The sequence below is a fragment of the Symphalangus syndactylus genome, chromosome 19 (assembly GCF_028878055.3).
Source record: "Symphalangus syndactylus isolate Jambi chromosome 19, NHGRI_mSymSyn1-v2.1_pri, whole genome shotgun sequence".
NCBI classification, from domain to species: domain Eukaryota; kingdom Metazoa; phylum Chordata; class Mammalia; order Primates; family Hylobatidae; genus Symphalangus; species Symphalangus syndactylus.
Window position 1 is genome coordinate 46,045,640 of NC_072434.2, and position 16,582 is coordinate 46,062,221.

Genomic DNA, 16,582 nt, shown 5'->3' on the forward strand with positions numbered 1-16,582 from the left:
ACTTCATCCGGTCACTTTCTGCCTCCAAGGAGATCTTGGTTCCAGATGAGGCATAAGTCATGAGAGCATTTTACCATGTTAGTGAATTACAGAAGGGTCAATGGACTGAGCCTGAGGAGACCTGAGTGCAAGTCCAGGTATGCCACTCCTTAGCCATGGGACATAGGGAAGATCATTCTGAAATCACCATTGATAGAGGGAGTCAGCTGAACTAGTTTGGTCATTTCCAAATTGCTTCTCTGTCTCAGAGACTATTACAGCAGGGTAAGGGGCAGATTAAGAGTTTTCAATTCCTAACTTCAACCTAAGCCACTCCAATTTTATCAGTTTTTGTTTATTGAATGTTGACTTTAATTTGGTTTAAGAAAGGGCTTCTGACCTGTTGAACTATATGATTGCTAACAGTCTGGGTTTAACAATCTCTGGACACACATCTATTCATGGCAGTACTGGCTGCCCTAGATAGGACTTCTGCGTTACAATTTGCCCCTAACAGTAAGGGATAGTAGCTTTCTAAGAGTTAAGGAGGAGACATTCATCTTTCTCTTTGCTAGCTTCTGAAAAGAAGTCAAGTATTTCAAATGATATTCCTTCTCTTCAACTACCACAGGAAGACATTGGTTAGAAGGGAGATCAGATGAACTGGGAAATTATTTACTGCTTCCAGCAAATTAGTTGGGTGGAGGGGGGTGGGGGAACAAACTCTTTCTCCCCTTTAGCACTGCTGGGAGGAAGTAAACAAAACATTCCATCCGATGTGATTCAGAATTTCCCAGCTGCTAAGCCAATCAGCCTGCTGGAGAACTCTAAATCACTAGCACGTTCCCAAAACACCATCAAAGCACAGTCTTCCCTTGTGAAGAGAGAGGAGCCGAGTGGACGGAGAGCCAGGGTCACAGTCAGGAGATCTGGTAGTTGTCTTTCTTCCCCTTCACCTTGGTGGAATGGGGCAAGTCACTCTCTTCTCTGGTCTTGGTGACCAAATCTGTTAAAGGAAGGCTCTGGACTAGATTTGTGTCTTGAAAGTTTCTTCTTGCTGCAACATGGCATGTTTCTCCAAATAAGCCAGGAGTCAGCCAGATGGACAGCTCCAAGTCCTCTGGCCTTATGTAACACTTTGCAGTACTAAAGTAGAAGTACCTCCCGTGCCAGCCCTGAGACACACTGACCCTCCTCTATTATCCCAAGGTTTACTGGGTGGGTTATATTCCTCTTAGGCATCTCTTGTTCAGATTGTCTATTTATGCCAAATTCTTGATGTTGTGGTTTTCCTCTTGTAGCTGATTTTTTTTTCTCTTTCTACTTCATACTAATGTTTCCGATAATTCAGGACAATGCTCTTGCCTCCCTGTTTTTTTCTTCAATTTCTCATAAATACCACATGTAAGAGAGTGTAGGTAATAGATTTTAACAACAGCAACAATAAATAAGGAATAACAGGATTACATTACAGCAAGGCAGCTAACATTTTAAACATTTCTATTCTTAAAAATCCAGACCATTATTATCACAGAGAACCTTTCACCTGCCAAATTGCCTCGCCCCTCTGTGCATCACCTTGTTCCAGAATCTCGCTCATGCTCCTCCTTCCCGTGTCCCCTCCTGGGCGATTCCTAAATACTTAAAATTTTCCAACTTCCTTTTGTAGAGCAATTCAACTTTTTCTTTCCCTTTGATTTTCCTTGGCTCTGCCCAGGGGCAAGTTTTCCACATCTAAGAAGGCCCAAAGTATTTTTGCTAAAGAAAAAAAACAAAACAAAAAAACAAATTGAGCAAGAAGTTTCGGTCCTAAGCATATTCTGCCACTGGTGGTAAAATACTTTGCCACCCCTCCTTGGTGAACCTACCCACTAGTCCTCTTTGTCTTTTCTCAGCTTGGTGCTTCCACTGCAGTCTCTAGTCTTTACTGTTCATATACTCCCTCTTTTGCATCCCCCAGAATTCTTCCCTGCTATTGTTTTAGTCCCTTCTAAAATTCTATCAGATACAGAATTTCCCACCTTTGCAGAGAATTTTATCTCCCTGAAACCCTCATCTAGCAAATATTCTTCTTTTAAAATTTCCTCTAATATCTATTGCATTTGGAAAAATGAAATGAAAAATTAAAACTAGCTGTCGTGCAGAGTCTAGATTAGAAGTTGCCACTCTCCAAAAGTGCAAAGGAAGGGACTGTGTCTACCCTGTCTGTCATGTACTCTGGCACTCTGCTGGGTGCTTAGCATATAGGAGGTGCTCACTAATATATGTCAGTGAATGAAAGCCAGATTTTTTTTTTTTTTTTTTTTTTTTTTTTTTTTTTTTTTTTTTTTTTTGGCTAAAAGAAACTCCCACACCTATTTAAACTGATACAGAAGAAATCTTCGATATGGGAAGTCAGGAGCTGTTAGATGTATGACTACTGCTATCTGTGACTCAAGATTTTATCAGAAATGGGCAACCAAAAGCAAAATGATGAAAACGGGAAGCAAACTTTAAGCCTGGTGCATTTTAACTGGTCTTGTCTGTGGGCTTTATTGTAACTTTTCTATAATGCTGAATGTAGAAATGAGTACTAATAAAACATGTATCTGTTTCAGACATTGGCCTTCCCTTATAATATTTCATTTGAATAAAAGGGCTCTGCCATCTAAAGCAGTAACAATGTCAGTTGAAGACTATGACATGGTAATACTTGAGGGGCAAGAGAGTCCGACAGGTGGGACCGAGCGTCTTCCTCATTTGTGCTATGAACATAGTATTTTACTTTGCATCCTACCACAAGCACCATGTTTAGCAAGCTTCTATAAAGCAGGTACTGCTCATGAGACAATTAATGCCTTAATTCTGTTCAGTTCAATATGAGAGTGCTCTGTAGACTCTAATTTCGATTGAATACTTATTAGTACCCTTTTAAACATGTCTCTTCATTTTCTCAAGTTCTGCTATGGTCTACGGATCACAATCTCTGACTTCCCACACACTTTCTGACATAGAGTAGATTTTTTACCATGCTTATTGACCAAACTGAGAGAAGGGAACAAGGGGTAGTGGAAAGATTGTGAACAAGTCATTTAACATCATAGTCTATGTTCACCCATATCAAAAGTAGCATAAAGTTAAGCATGCGAGAGTCAAGTTGACTGAGCTCCAGTCTCAATAATGCCACTACCAAACAAAGTGAATGTCACTGAGCAATTTAATTGATCTTTCTGTCCTTCAGTTTTGTCATCTGTAAAAGGAGAAAAATCATATTTCCGTGACTTGTTTTGAGGCTTCAATGAGACAATGCCTGTTTGGTAGCCAGAACGGTGTCTGACACATAGTAGGTGCTCAATTAATGTTAGCTATTATGAGTTAATAATAGCTGCAATACTATCTAATCTTTCAGGGTTGTTTGGGGGATTAGAGAAAATATGTGTAAATACAGGTGCTACTTCAAGGAAGCAGGCATATAAAAATATAAATGTGTTAACACTTACAATGGGCTTACCCTATGCTAAGTGCACTTTTCTTTATATGCATGCCTAACATTCACAAAGGCCAAGAGAGGTAAATGCTATTCATATCCTCATTTCACAGAAAAGGAAACCAAAGCATAAAGCTTAAGAACTCGCCTAAGGTCACACAGTTAGTGGCATAACTGAGATTTAACCCAGGTAGTTGGGCTTCAGAGTCTGTGTTTTTGTCCACCATGTTGTCCTGCTTTTTTTTTTCTTTAAAGTAACATTTATTAGTCAATGTTTATTAGTAAATGAGGAAAAATTTTCACTCAATGCATCTCTTGTTATAGGAATTTATGTCAAGAATTAAATTCTCTTAACGCACTTTTAAAAATAGTTTTTGGCAGTTCACTGGGTCTCCCAGGAATGTGATTATGAAACCTGGTTGTTTTTTAATTGCTTATGGTAAAATTTATTCATAATTGCTTACTGTAAAATTTATCTAGTGTCTAAACAGAGGAAACACATCGTACAATGCTGGCAAAAATCAATCATGAGATTTCAAGGACTGGATCAAGAAAGCATTGGGCATCAGAGTTGCCTCTATTTGTTTAGGGATGAACTACAAGGATAGAGTGGGCCTGATGAGGGTGGGCCTGAAAAACATACAGTATTTCAATTAAGTCAAGCCAACAACAAAATCAACTGGGTACTTATTTCTGCCCTACATTGTAATTATGCATCAATGATTAGCTTCCCAGTAGAAAGCTGCGGTAAAGGTTATTTTTGCACAGTCAAACTAAACATTTAGAGGGCAGCTTCAGGGAGGGAAAATGCAATGACAGCAAAGAGAAGGGTTTGAGCCTCCAGACCGCTCTGCTGCAGATCTGTGATAAGATGGTGTATTGCTCTTCTTGAAATAAAGCCTCTTTGCTGGGGAGTATATGTGAGTAGACACATACACTACGTTGGTAATTTGCCAACTTAGCACCTATTCTCTCTCCCCTCAGTTATGAGGAATTTCCTCTTTCCAACCTAATTTGGACTTATTTCAGATATACATTCCTCTGCATATTTACATGTTTAAAGGGACATTGACCCCCTCCTCCCTGGCTCCAGCAAGTGGACTCTGATTATCTTCATTAAGCTAAGCCAATCCCAGTCATCCACCCCCCGGCTAAATAACTAGGTTGGAAACAGACCAGCGACATGAAGTGTGAGATGTTTGCTTGGGGCTTCTGTGAAATGTGTCTGGGTTCTAAACAGAGACACCAGAGACAGCTCCTTTCTGCCTCTGGACATTGTTTTATCTGAAAGTGATGTCCGTCACAGTCACAGCCAGGTACTGAAGGCAGAGGATGGCAGAGTAGAGAAACGAAAGCCCAGGTCTTTGAAGACATTGCGGAGTCATGTACTCTACTGCTCCTCAAGCTTGCTTTTGACTCCCTCTGCTCTTTCAGTTGTATAAAATAATAAATGTCCTCCTTGCCTAAGGCAGTTTGAGTTCGAGTTTTCTCTTCCTCGAAGCACTAAACATTCTAAGTCATAGCATTCATGCATGTGCTTATATAGGCATGTGTCGATATTTGTATTTATAAGATAGGTTAAGCCAGGCTACTTATAGGAAAAGTAGTAGCTCCATAAGTCAGATAAAACAGGAATTCAGGATCTGCCGTAATATCTGAAAAATGGCAAGCCTGTCAGCTTGCTACCCAAAGTATGAAACAATACCATCAGCCTCCCCTATAAGCCTGTTAGAAATTCAGAATCACAAACCCCACCCCTGACCTTCTGCATCAGAATATATATTAAGCAAGATTGGTACATGTTTTCTGCACACACGAAAGTTGAAGAAGCATTGTCCAAGGATGCTTGAGCCCTGGAAGGGAAGCAGGAGAAAGAGGCCCAGCAGTACGGGGTTCCTAAGGATCTCCTGAGGAGCTTTCAAGTTTGCTTAGCATCCTTCTCCTTTCCCTCAACCCCAGATGAAAGAAAGGGCCTGAAAGTTATTTACACCTGCTAGCCCCTCTCTGGGTTCCCTCCTCTTAAAATTTTTCTCTTTGATTCTTCGAAACCAAATCACAACTCCTGAATGGTAGGATTCTAGAATTATTAATCTGGAACCCAAGTGACAAAGAATGTCTCTCTCTGATAAAATGGATGCTGTAGAAGGTTTTTTTTTTTTTTTTTCTAAAAAAAGAGAACTACACACCCACAAAACCAGACATTATTTGTGAATTCAACTTGAAGTGAGAAAAGACAAACTGAAGGCTAAGCTAACCCACAACTGCCCATCTAGCACAGTGAATATATTAGACTATATAATATAGTCTAATTCTGTGACTTGTTTTGAGGCTTCAATGAGATAATGCCTGTTTGATAGCCAGAACAGTGTCTGGCACATAGTAGGTGCTCAATTAATGTTAGCTATTATTAATTAATGATATTTGCAATACGACATAATCTTTCAGGGTTGTTTAGTATTATATACTTTCAGTATTATATACTATATAATATAATATATAGTCTAATATACTCACTGTGCTAGATGGGCAGTTGTGGGTTAGCTTAGTCTTCAGATTATGTAGCCAGGCAGGACTGGCTACAAAATCTGTGGGGCTTGGTGTAAAATGAAAATGCAGGGCTCCTTGTCAAAAATTATCACAAATTTTAGGAAAGTGACGGCAGAGTATTAAACCAAGTGTAGGGCCCCTCTAAGCATGGGCCCTTATGTGCAGATTACAGACCCATGAAGCCAGCCCAACTCTCAGGGTAAAATGAGCAGGAGAGAGAGATGAATGCCATTGTCTCCAATTTTGGAAAACCTGGAATCAAGAGAAGTTGTCATTGGAACAGGTCTATTACTGCTCCATGGTGAATAAGACTCTGTGATTAAAACCACTCATACTAAATATCAGTTATTCATTCACGCTTACCACATCGAAGGCATACTGATAGTTTCCTGGAAGCAAGTTTTTAAAAAAAGTGTTTCCCATTCCCCATCCTCACAGAGCTCATGCTCCAGCAGGCAAACTGACATGCAAAGAGGCCTACCATATAAGGTATCTGATTGTTACAGTGGAAGAATTCAATAAGTATTAAGTATTTAAAATTGAATCACAAATCCACAAAGTGTAAGTGTCTTCTGTAGATTAGTACACTTCCACTTCTAACAAAAGTTAATTTCAGGTGTGGCGCAATTCGTAAATTAGGCCAAGAAGTAGACTGTTTTTGGTAACAATAGGTGAGTTTCTGGTTGGGACATTATTTTGCCTAATGGAAATTTTGTCTAGCCTGTGCTTAGCTATTTTTCTCCACATGAAATCTGATCATTATTCCTCCTTTTCATTACCTACTCCTCCCTAAACATTTATCCCAATCCCATTGCCAGAGGTGTGCAGACCAAATGAAGTGACCCAGTTCCCTGATGTGTTTGGAGAATGCTTGGTATGTTCTGTCTGAGAGACCCAAACATGAGTAGGAGAGGATAGAGAAATCCGAATTTAATGTCAGGCTCGAGTTAAAGGGAAAAAAATAGGCAGCTTACTTTAGACCTTCCAAAGCCCAGCAATACTGAGCAATTTTCACATTTTCAAGCACCAAATCCAATTAACCTTTTGCAGAAAATTCTGATTCAGGCTGCATTTGATTAGAGCACTTGATTTATTAGCAATGTCTGCTCTGAGTGTGGAATGGGAAAATTCCAAAAGCCTTATGTCACAATCATTTGTACAAAAATCTAAAGCTATTTCACTGATTCAGAAATAGAGTTCACCCTTGACATTTGGACAAGAATCCCTAAATTGTAATTACTACTCTAGAGAATAACGGACCTGTTGAGATGTGGATGCTGGGCGCTCAGCTAGGTATATTCTCTGACTGACCCTCACCTCAACCTCTGCATCCCTAAGTGGATGATTTATAGTCACATCTCAGGGCACCTACAAATTACTCCTTGTTGTGATCCTAAAGTGCATTGTACAAATACAAAAAATCTGAATGTTAAACTTGTAAATATCAAGGTACTATTATAATTGTTGTTTGTCAAGCAAGAATTCAGAAAACAATTTAACCAGGCTGACATTCTCTTAAATAACTGGCATTCACTGACCAAGAGCTAGGTTTTTCTAAGGGAAAAGCTTTCAAGTAAAGCAAAAATATTAAGGTTAAATAACCAACGGGGGGACAGTTTGAGATATTTTGTTTTACAGATCATTTTAGCCATGATGGGTTCACTCACCCTTTAAATAATACTTTCTGATCTCCACGCTCATTTGAACAGGGTCCAGTTGGCATCAGAAGTAGGGCACCTTGCATAAATCATCCCATGACTTGTAGGTGGGGGTGGGGGATTCTGGAGACTTGGTTTTTGAGGGTACCAGTGACACATATCCAAGGCCATGCTTTGCAAGAAAGCTGGGCGCACAGCCTGCCCTCCTCCAGCTCCATTGCAAGCCTGGAAGCAAGTCTGCACACGCTTTTGTGAATTTGAACCTACGTCAAGTTGAGCCAACTCAATCAGTGGGGAAATACAAATGCCCACTTCATTTTCATTCAGCTGATCAGAGGCTTGCAGTGAAGAGCTGCCTAGGACAGCTTGCCAGAGAAGCTCCAGGAAGTAGGGCTTCCTTAAAGAAGGCACATCCTGCCGTTAGCCTTGTGGCATTTCAGAGGGCCCGAGAATTCAAAGGAAAAAAGGAGAGCTCCAGCTAGGGCGAGGTTGTTATCACTGAGGGCCAAAACACAAGAGCAGACCTATTTATAAGCAGCCAGGAGAGCATCTTACCGGGGATTATGAATAAGCAAGAGCTGAATCTAAAGAGCTGTCCATTCCTAATAAGATGATTATATTATGCTCCATTGACCAGAGAGGCTGACTGAGGAGCTATTTTTGTTTGTTTGTTTGTTTTAGTCTTGGCATTACTCTGGTGAGATACTCAATATTTTCCTGTGTTTTGCAGTGATGTGAGAGGTAGCATAGTATAATGCTAATGATTGTACATCTGTTGCCAGAATCGCTGGGTTCAAATCCTGGCTTAACCACGTTCTAGCTTTCTTAACTTAAGCAAGTTACTTAGCCTCTCTGAATCTCAGTTTTCACATCAATAAATTGGGGATAATTTAGCACTTACCTCACACTGTTGTAAGTTTAATGGGAACAGTAGGGATAACGCATTTGGAACTGGGCCTGATACATAGGTAGTGCTTTTTTCTCCTCTACCCTATAAGAGGTATGGCCAGAGCTAGGATTCATCCAGTTCAACACTTTCTTATAGTTTCATTGATTTTGGTCTTCCTTAAATGGATGAAAACAAAGCAATTCCCTGAAACTATAAGACCATATAGCTGCTAAATCGATGCCATTGGGGTTTAGAAAATTCTGACATGAATTGGGCTGAATTAGTCAGGGAAACCTTTGTGGAAGGGAGTCATTTGTTAATTCAACCAATATTTACTAAGCTCTTATTATGAGCCTGGGATTGTACTAGTGCTTAGGATACATCCCTCTTGATGAACAAGAGGGACAGGGCTCTTTTCTGTACTTTGGCTGGGCCATGAAAGATTTGGAAGAATTAGATGAACAGAGTTGCAGAAAACAGCCCTGGTAAAGGTTCAGATATAAGATAAAGATGGTGGACATGGGAGAACAGAAAATATATTTTGGGTAGGTTCTGTTTATTGAAACCCAGAGAACTTGATAACACAAGTGATGGAGAAGGAAAAATGGAGGTTTAAGATGTGAGCAAGAAGTGAGCACTATGTATATGAGGAGGGCACAAATGAAGGACTAGGAGGGAAGTTGGGTAGAGCCTGGGAATATGTGCAGCTTGAAATCTATTTCAGGATTCTGGGAGTAGCATAATGTTCAGATTTACAGTGGTGGTGACAGAAAGGGAAAAAAATAGAGAGAGGCATTCTGAATAGAGCACTGATAGTACTTGGTGACTGAACTTATGAGATAAAGGAGAAAGAAGAATGAAAGATTATTTAATGTTCTCCTAATCAGTTGAGATGACTTAAGCATTAACTTGGCTCCAGATAGAGAATCTCTAAGATTACTCAGTTTAAAGATAATCACTTTTATAGACGCATTGTATAGATGCGTGCCTTAATCAAAACAATATGTTAAAAATCGGTAGCAAAGTTGGAATGATATTTCCAATTTGTGACTCTTTCTATTACAGGTTGAGTATTCCTTATCCAAAATGCTTGGGACGCAGAAGTGTTTTAGATTCTGAATTTTTTCAGATTTTTGGGTATTTGCATATGCCTTAGGAGGTATCTTGGGGATGAGACCCAAGTCTAAACACAAAATCCATTTATGTTTTATATACATACCTTATAAACACAGCCTGAAGGTAATTTTATACACTATTTTAAATAATTTTGTCCATGAAACAAAGTTTTGATTGCATTTTGACTGTGGCCTGTCATATGAGGTTAGGTGTGGACTTTTCCACTTATGGCATCATGTTACTGCTCAAAAATTTTCACATTTTAAGGTATTTTAGATTTCAGATTTTCTAGGATTAGGGATGCCCAACGTGTTATACCAAGGGAAAGGTTACAGTAGTATGGATAACATATAGGCAGACTCAAAATTGCATTATTTGCATTGGCTAAGGACCTTATTCTGTCTGAACCTTAGAGAAAGCATCTAATCTCAAAAGATTGTAAAAAGCAAAGAAAAAGATTTTTAACTCAGTAGAGCTCAATGTTTGTTGGGTTCCTTCCTGTCTATACTTGACCCCAACCTCATTTAGACTTTGTGGAGCATCTTGTTCTGAAATTGTGTTGACTTGTGGGTGAAGGAAACACACATTAAGCAACTACCAGAAGAGAATTCTTGGAGCTGTATTAGATTCCTTAGAGGATTTGCTCAGTGGTAATGGAACAAAGTACGTTTGGTTGGTACAGGAGACAGGATAATGTAAGCTGTAATGTGATTCAGTGAGAGAGTCACAGATGACTGCCGCATAAACCAAGCAGCAACGAATAAATGAGGCCTGTCCAGACACATCCTGCTGGACACTCAGAAAGTGACCACTGGCAACAGTGTTTCTAAACTTGGATGCCAACCCAAGAGTGCCAGAATGTCAGAGCTGGAAGGAAACTCCAACATCACTGTGACAAACATATCATTTTACAGATGAAGTCACTGAGGCCAGGAGAGGGGAGTGTAGGAAGAAGGATGCATAGCAAAGTGAAGGGAGCAGCACTATGAGGTGATGAAGAGCATAGGTATTGAAATCCTGTAGCTCTTAAACAAATTATTTCACTTTCCTTGGCCTCATTTTTTTTTTTTTTTTTTTTTTTTACTGGAGTCTTGCTCTGTCGCCCAGGCTGGAGTGCAGTGGTGCGATCTTGGCTCACTGCAACCTCCACCTCCCAAGTTCAAGCAATTCTCCTACCTCAGCCTCCGGAGTAGCTGGGACTACGGGTGCCCACCACCACACCCGGCTAATTTTTGTATTTTTAGTAGAGGTGGAGTTTCACCATGTTGGCCAGATTGGTCTCAAACTTCTGACCTCAAATGATCCACCCACCTTGGCCTCCCAAAGTGCTGGGATTATAGGTGTGAACTACCACGCCCGGCCGTTGGCCTCATTTTCGATGACTTTATTTTTAAAATGAAAAAAAAAAAAATGCCATCTATAACAAGAGGCAGTGAGCATAAATTAAATGCTTCATGAAAAGTTTCGTATGCAGCTGGCTTTGAGGGTCATTTTGAATTCTTCTTTACTGTTTCTGTTCCCTGCATGCACATAAAGTTATCATCTATTCCCCAGTGCCTGACTGTTGTGGTGCAAATGAACAGGAAGCCACCATTCCCCCAGCTTTCTGCCTACCCGCTGAAGACTGCAAGGCTCAGGTCAACCGTGACCCAAACATGGAGCTGTCGTCCCAGCATTGTGAATAAGGGCAGCTGGGAGTTGGAGAGATGGGAAGTGCAAGAGTTAAGAGAAAAACAAAACTTGGCTGATGTATTGGTCTCTGAGGTCCTAGTGGCAGTCAGCCAACTCACTGCTGTGGCCAAGGGGAGCTTGAAAATTAGGGAATGAGAAGTACCTTAAAGGGAAAACTTATCTGCTTTTTCTTCCTGAAGGAAGCGTTTTACTTATAGTGGTTGAAGTCATTTTCTCTCTCACCCAAATAATGGGATTTCCTGATGTAAATTACCTCTTATCATGGAAATGTAAACAAAAAAAAGAAGATTAATTAGGCGAGCAATTATTATATGGCAACCACTAAGCTATGTACTTTACATATGTTAACTTATTTATTCCTCAAAATAGCTTCATGAGATAGGTATTGATTTCAAAGCTGAGAAAACAGAAAGTAGAGGCACAGAAAAGAGAAGTAAATTAGCCAAAATAGTGGAGTAGTAAGTGAAATTGGGTTAAGGTGTAAAGTCAAGTAGCCTAGCTCAAAAGGCTGCTGTCTTATCTATGCTTTGCTGCTACATAAACTTGCCTGTGTGAGGGAAGAAGGAAGGCAGAGACCACAGAACAGGAGGAACACAGGAAGCAGCAGCAGCACTATGCCAACCAGGTAAGAGCAGAAGAAAAGAGGGAGCAGTGTGATGGCGCAAACGAGCACACGGTGCAGAAAAGAAAGGTGAGGTGGAAGCACCAAGGGTAGCATAGCCCCAGAAATTGTGTTGTTAAATGAATTTTCTGAAGTCTGTAAAGACCCTTTAAGATACATAGCCAATAGCCAACAAAGTGGGCATGTCCAAGAACTCAGAGGAGATGATGAGAGGTGATCCAGCGGCTCCGCATGACGTCTCTGCTCATGACAAGGGACAAGGACCTCTCCAACTCAGCTTTCTTAACAAGCCCATCATGACGTCTGGTGGTAAACGCAGTGGTTCAGAGATCACACCAGCTAGGACCCGGTGGTCCCATCCTGCTCTGCTACTCCCTAGCTGTGCATGTGATCTTGAGCCTCGGTTTCTTCATCCATCAAATGGGATTAAGACTACTCCTCATAGAGGTATGGTGAGAGATAGGTGATCCACCATTTTATACAGCCCCTCACTCAGAGCCTGGTACACTGATAAGTTGTGCAGAATAATTAATAATGAATATTATTACTACCAACCTTGGGTCATCTTCTATGAGTTAATTTCATCTCAGAATCTACAATCTTGGACTTTTGCACACGTTGGAGGCAGGTGCCTTACATATGGCATTCATCTATGCAATTGTGGTAATAGCTGTATCTACTTGTTAAGAGAAATTATGCAACACTTCTTGGATAATGTTATTCTCAGTCTTTTTTTTTTATTATGCAATATCCAGAGATCTAGGGCTGTTCTGGGGCAGCTGTGTTTTGGTAAGTTACAGGGCAACTATCTTTTGGTGAGGTCTAATTAGAGAATGGGAAGAAAAGCAAAGGAAAACTAAAGCCAGTTATAGAAACTTTAGTAGAAGAGGTGATTCAGGGCTTTTGGCTATTAAGAGCTCTTCCTCTCACCAATCTGCTAGGAAAATCAAGCGTTCGCCATACATAGGTGTATGTAACACATATGCACTGACAATATAAAAAATAAAAAATAAACCATAATTTCACAGCCTTTGGTGTGGAGAAACGATGAAGTCTGAAGATTAGATTTATGGCCTAGGACCTAGGCCAGTGGTGAACAAGAAAGATTTTCTCAAGAATAATGAGAAGGAATATCCCTCTGTCTCATAATTCAGCCAGAGCAGGTGCTTAGAGAGCAGGGTGGGTATAGCAATGAGCTCTTCAAAAGAACTCAAAGATACTGGGAGGGACTCTTCTTTTCTTTTGGAAAATTCCCTGAAAGATTCCTGCTTCCTTCTGGAACAACAGAGCAACAGGGCAGCTGTGATGTTGGGTTTAGATGACACTTATTTAGGAGATGGAGCAATAAGATCAGAGGTCTTCTAAGGATTCTGGGGAGTCAATGTATGGATGGAAACCAAAATATGAGTGTGTAGCCCCAGAAACTGCTCAGATACCTGGTCAGAAACTAGGCAAGCTGGCAGGGGTCGGGAAGCACAGATGTAGAGCACATCAAGGCAAGTGACCAAGAATATTGTAAAAAGACATTTTGGTATCATCTTGTAGCAAGTTCTGGGGAAGTTCACTGAATCAAGGATGTGCACAAGCATGGGGGTGCTGATAATATTAACAATGCCAATGGCAGTGATAATAGTAAGAATAACATGAGCAGTTGAATGTAAAAGTAACAGGAAATGTGTTTGACTCTACACACACGTAGTGTCATTTAATGCTTGCCACTTTGACTTACTCTCACCTTACCAGGTTAGGTCCTTATTTAAAAAGCTCTTTGAGAACCCCATTCAATGCTTCCTTCACATAACTTTGCTCACTTATAATCATTTAGTTATCTGTGTTATTTTAATGTCATTGTCACTAAACTGTAAGCTTCACAATGTCTGTTTCATGAGGTTTGCTCACTATGTATATCTAGTACCTAGCACAATATTTGAAACCTCAATAAATAGTTGCTGACAAGCTTGTAATTTGTGATAGTTTAAAAAGGAAAAAAAAAGAGTAAGAGAGGAAGCAAGGAAGACAGGAGGAAGGGAAGGAAGGAAGGAAGGAAGGAAGGAAGGAAGGAAGGAAGGAAGGAAGGAAGGAAGCGAGGGAGGGAGGGAGGGAGGGAGGAAGGCAGGCAGGCAGGCAGGCAGAAGGAGCTTAAGCTCAGGCTTGCCCAGGGGTGCACAGCCAGCAAGTCTCAGAGTTAGGATCTGAACCCAAGTATTTTTTAACTTCCAAGCCTGTGCATTTAGCTGCTATATTATATAAGAAATTATAAAAGAAAACCAGAGGCCTGTTCCTGTCCCAAAGGAAACTAGACCAGGAACAATTCCTGCCTACAGGAAGCCTTGCATATATTTTCCTCTTGGGTAAAAATGCAATTTAGGGCATAGTAAGTTTTGGCACCTGCAGGTAGGAAGAGACGGCTATGAATTGGAGAAGTGTGCAGGTGAATCTAGTTAAGGTGAACAGTAGGTATCTCAGTAGATGACATTCAGAGAGGACACAAAATGTTTTAATGGAAACATTTGGAGAGAAAAATGAAACATGGAGAGGTCAACCTCTGTCAGCAGTAAGATCCCTTAAGTATTTCTATCTTTCTGATCTGGCCTAGAGAGAAAAAGCCTCAGTGATGAAATGATGAAAGCCCCCCTAATAAACAAACTGATTCAGTATCAGAACGGCTATCAAATAACTGAAGTGCTTCAAAGCCATTTAAAAATAAGTACATAAAAAAAGTGCATGATACCCTTGTATCTCTAATATCTTCATTTTTTTCAGCTGTCAGCACGTCTCTGGAAAAGCCTAATGCCAGAATCGTTTGGGTTAGAAAGAGTTTATTCAATAGCTAAATTAAACCTTCACTTTGAGCCTGCAGACCTCAATAGTGATGGTGCTAATGAGTGGCTTGGGGGAGGGCACCACCATCCCTTCCAATCTCCATCAGCTTTCCCACAAATAAACATAAAATTTAAATAAAATCAGAATATTTATTACTCAAACATAGATTCAAGACAATCCCTCCTCCTCCTCCTCAAAAAAAAAATAAAACATAAAAAAAGCTAGAATGCCATCTGTAGCTACTAAAGTCCATCCGACAACCCAAGTAATTGTCTAAAGATGTAAGCAAAACCATGACCTTCTCCTTCACCCTCTCCAGTGGCTTTCCATTGCTTCAGAATCCATTCCAGATCCACCTCCATTGCTCACAAAGCCATGCCTGATGTGAATCTCCTGTTCTTCTCTCCTGCCTCTGTTCCCTTCCTCACTGGTCTCTGGCCATGCTGGCTTCCCTCTTGTCCTTGAGTTCACCAAGGCCTAGGCACTTCACCTGCTGTTTTCACTCCTGAGATGCTGTTCCAGAGCTTCATGGGTCACAAGATATAGCGGTCTCAGTTCAAGTGCCACTTCTCAGAAAAACCTTCCCTTACCACGTAAAGTAGGCTTCACCACCACCCCTCCCATTCTCCTCCACATGATTCTATTTTGCCTCTTTCACTGATTTTACAGGTAATCTGAGATGATCTTGTTCATTCATTTGGTTTGTTAATCTTGTGTCCTCATACTTGAACTCAGGCTCCATGACAGCAAGGTCTCTATGTGTCTTGCTCGCCTGTGTCTCACAACTAGACCCCTGGCTAGCTCATCGCCCTGCACTGTCACTACAACACTTCCTATGTGTCTTAGTCAAAATTTGATCAAGAGTGCAACGAGCCCTGTTCTTCATTGTGCCAGCTTGAACTGGGTTGCCATGAAGACAGAAGATAGCAGGAAACTCGAGAGAAGAAATCCAGATGAAATCGTTTGATCTGGCATTTAGATGAAGAGGATTAGACTTTGCTGAAATTGTATACAGAACTATATTTGGGTTTGTAACGAGGCCAAGATAGATTTCAGTTGAACACACTTTAAACTGCATTTTAAATTGTCCCACTATGTATCCATTATTGCTAACAATATTTTTATTCAGTTTAACAAAATTCCGTATATCCTTCTCCATTTAAATAAATCATTAAATTTGGAAAGGTGCTTATCTTCTGGTATCCAAAAATGAAAAAAAAATCATTTGTAGACATGGAAATTTGATGATATGTGGAAAGGGGTTGCCTGTAGCAGGGATTCATCATAGAGTTTTTTTTTTTTTTTTTTTTTGAGTCGGAGTCTCGCTCTGTCGCCCAGGCTGGAGTTCAGTGGCGCAATCTCGGCTCACTGCAAGCTCCACCTCCCAGGTTCACGCCATTCTCCTGACTCAGCCTCTCCGAGTAGCTGGGACTACAGGCGCCCGCCACCACGCCCGGCTAATTTTTTGTATTTTTAGTAGGGACGGGGTTTCACCGTGGTCTCGATCTCCTGACCTCATGATCCGCTCGCCTTGGCCTCCCAAAGTGCTGGGATTACAAGCGTGAGCCACCATCATCATAGAGTTTTAAAATGAGTTGGTGCCTTCAAAATATCTAACCCAACTCTTCAACTCCAGAATTTCCAAGATACTGAAACTAATAATGCTCTAATACTACATTATATTTACATAAAAATTTTGCAGCTTTCAAAATATTTTAATGCTTCAATATTCAACCCAGTAAGAAAGTCAGAAACACTCATGTAATTTACCAGTCTACAGATGGGAAAAT

The 16,582-nt window shown here is 40.5% G+C and overlaps 1 protein-coding gene across 12 annotated transcripts in view; it reads right to left on the reverse strand.

Annotated features, from left to right (window-relative positions):
* SGIP1 (SH3GL interacting endocytic adaptor 1) overlaps nt 1-16,582 on the reverse strand; it is a 219,164-nt gene that overhangs the window by 188,992 nt on the left and 13,590 nt on the right. For 2 of the 12 annotated variants that reach the window (XM_063613306.1, XM_063613305.1), the window contains exon 1: nt 1,558-5,263. The exons of 6 other annotated variants lie outside the window; for them this stretch is intronic. In XM_063613306.1, coding sequence (XP_063469376.1) covers nt 1,558-1,579 — 22 coding nt within the window. In that variant the 5' untranslated portion in view covers nt 1,580-5,263. Of the gene's footprint in view, nt 1-1,557; nt 5,271-16,582 lie in introns of those variants that run through there. 4 more of the 12 variants (XM_063613308.1, XM_063613307.1, XM_063613300.1 and 1 more) reach the window with 3 other exon arrangements.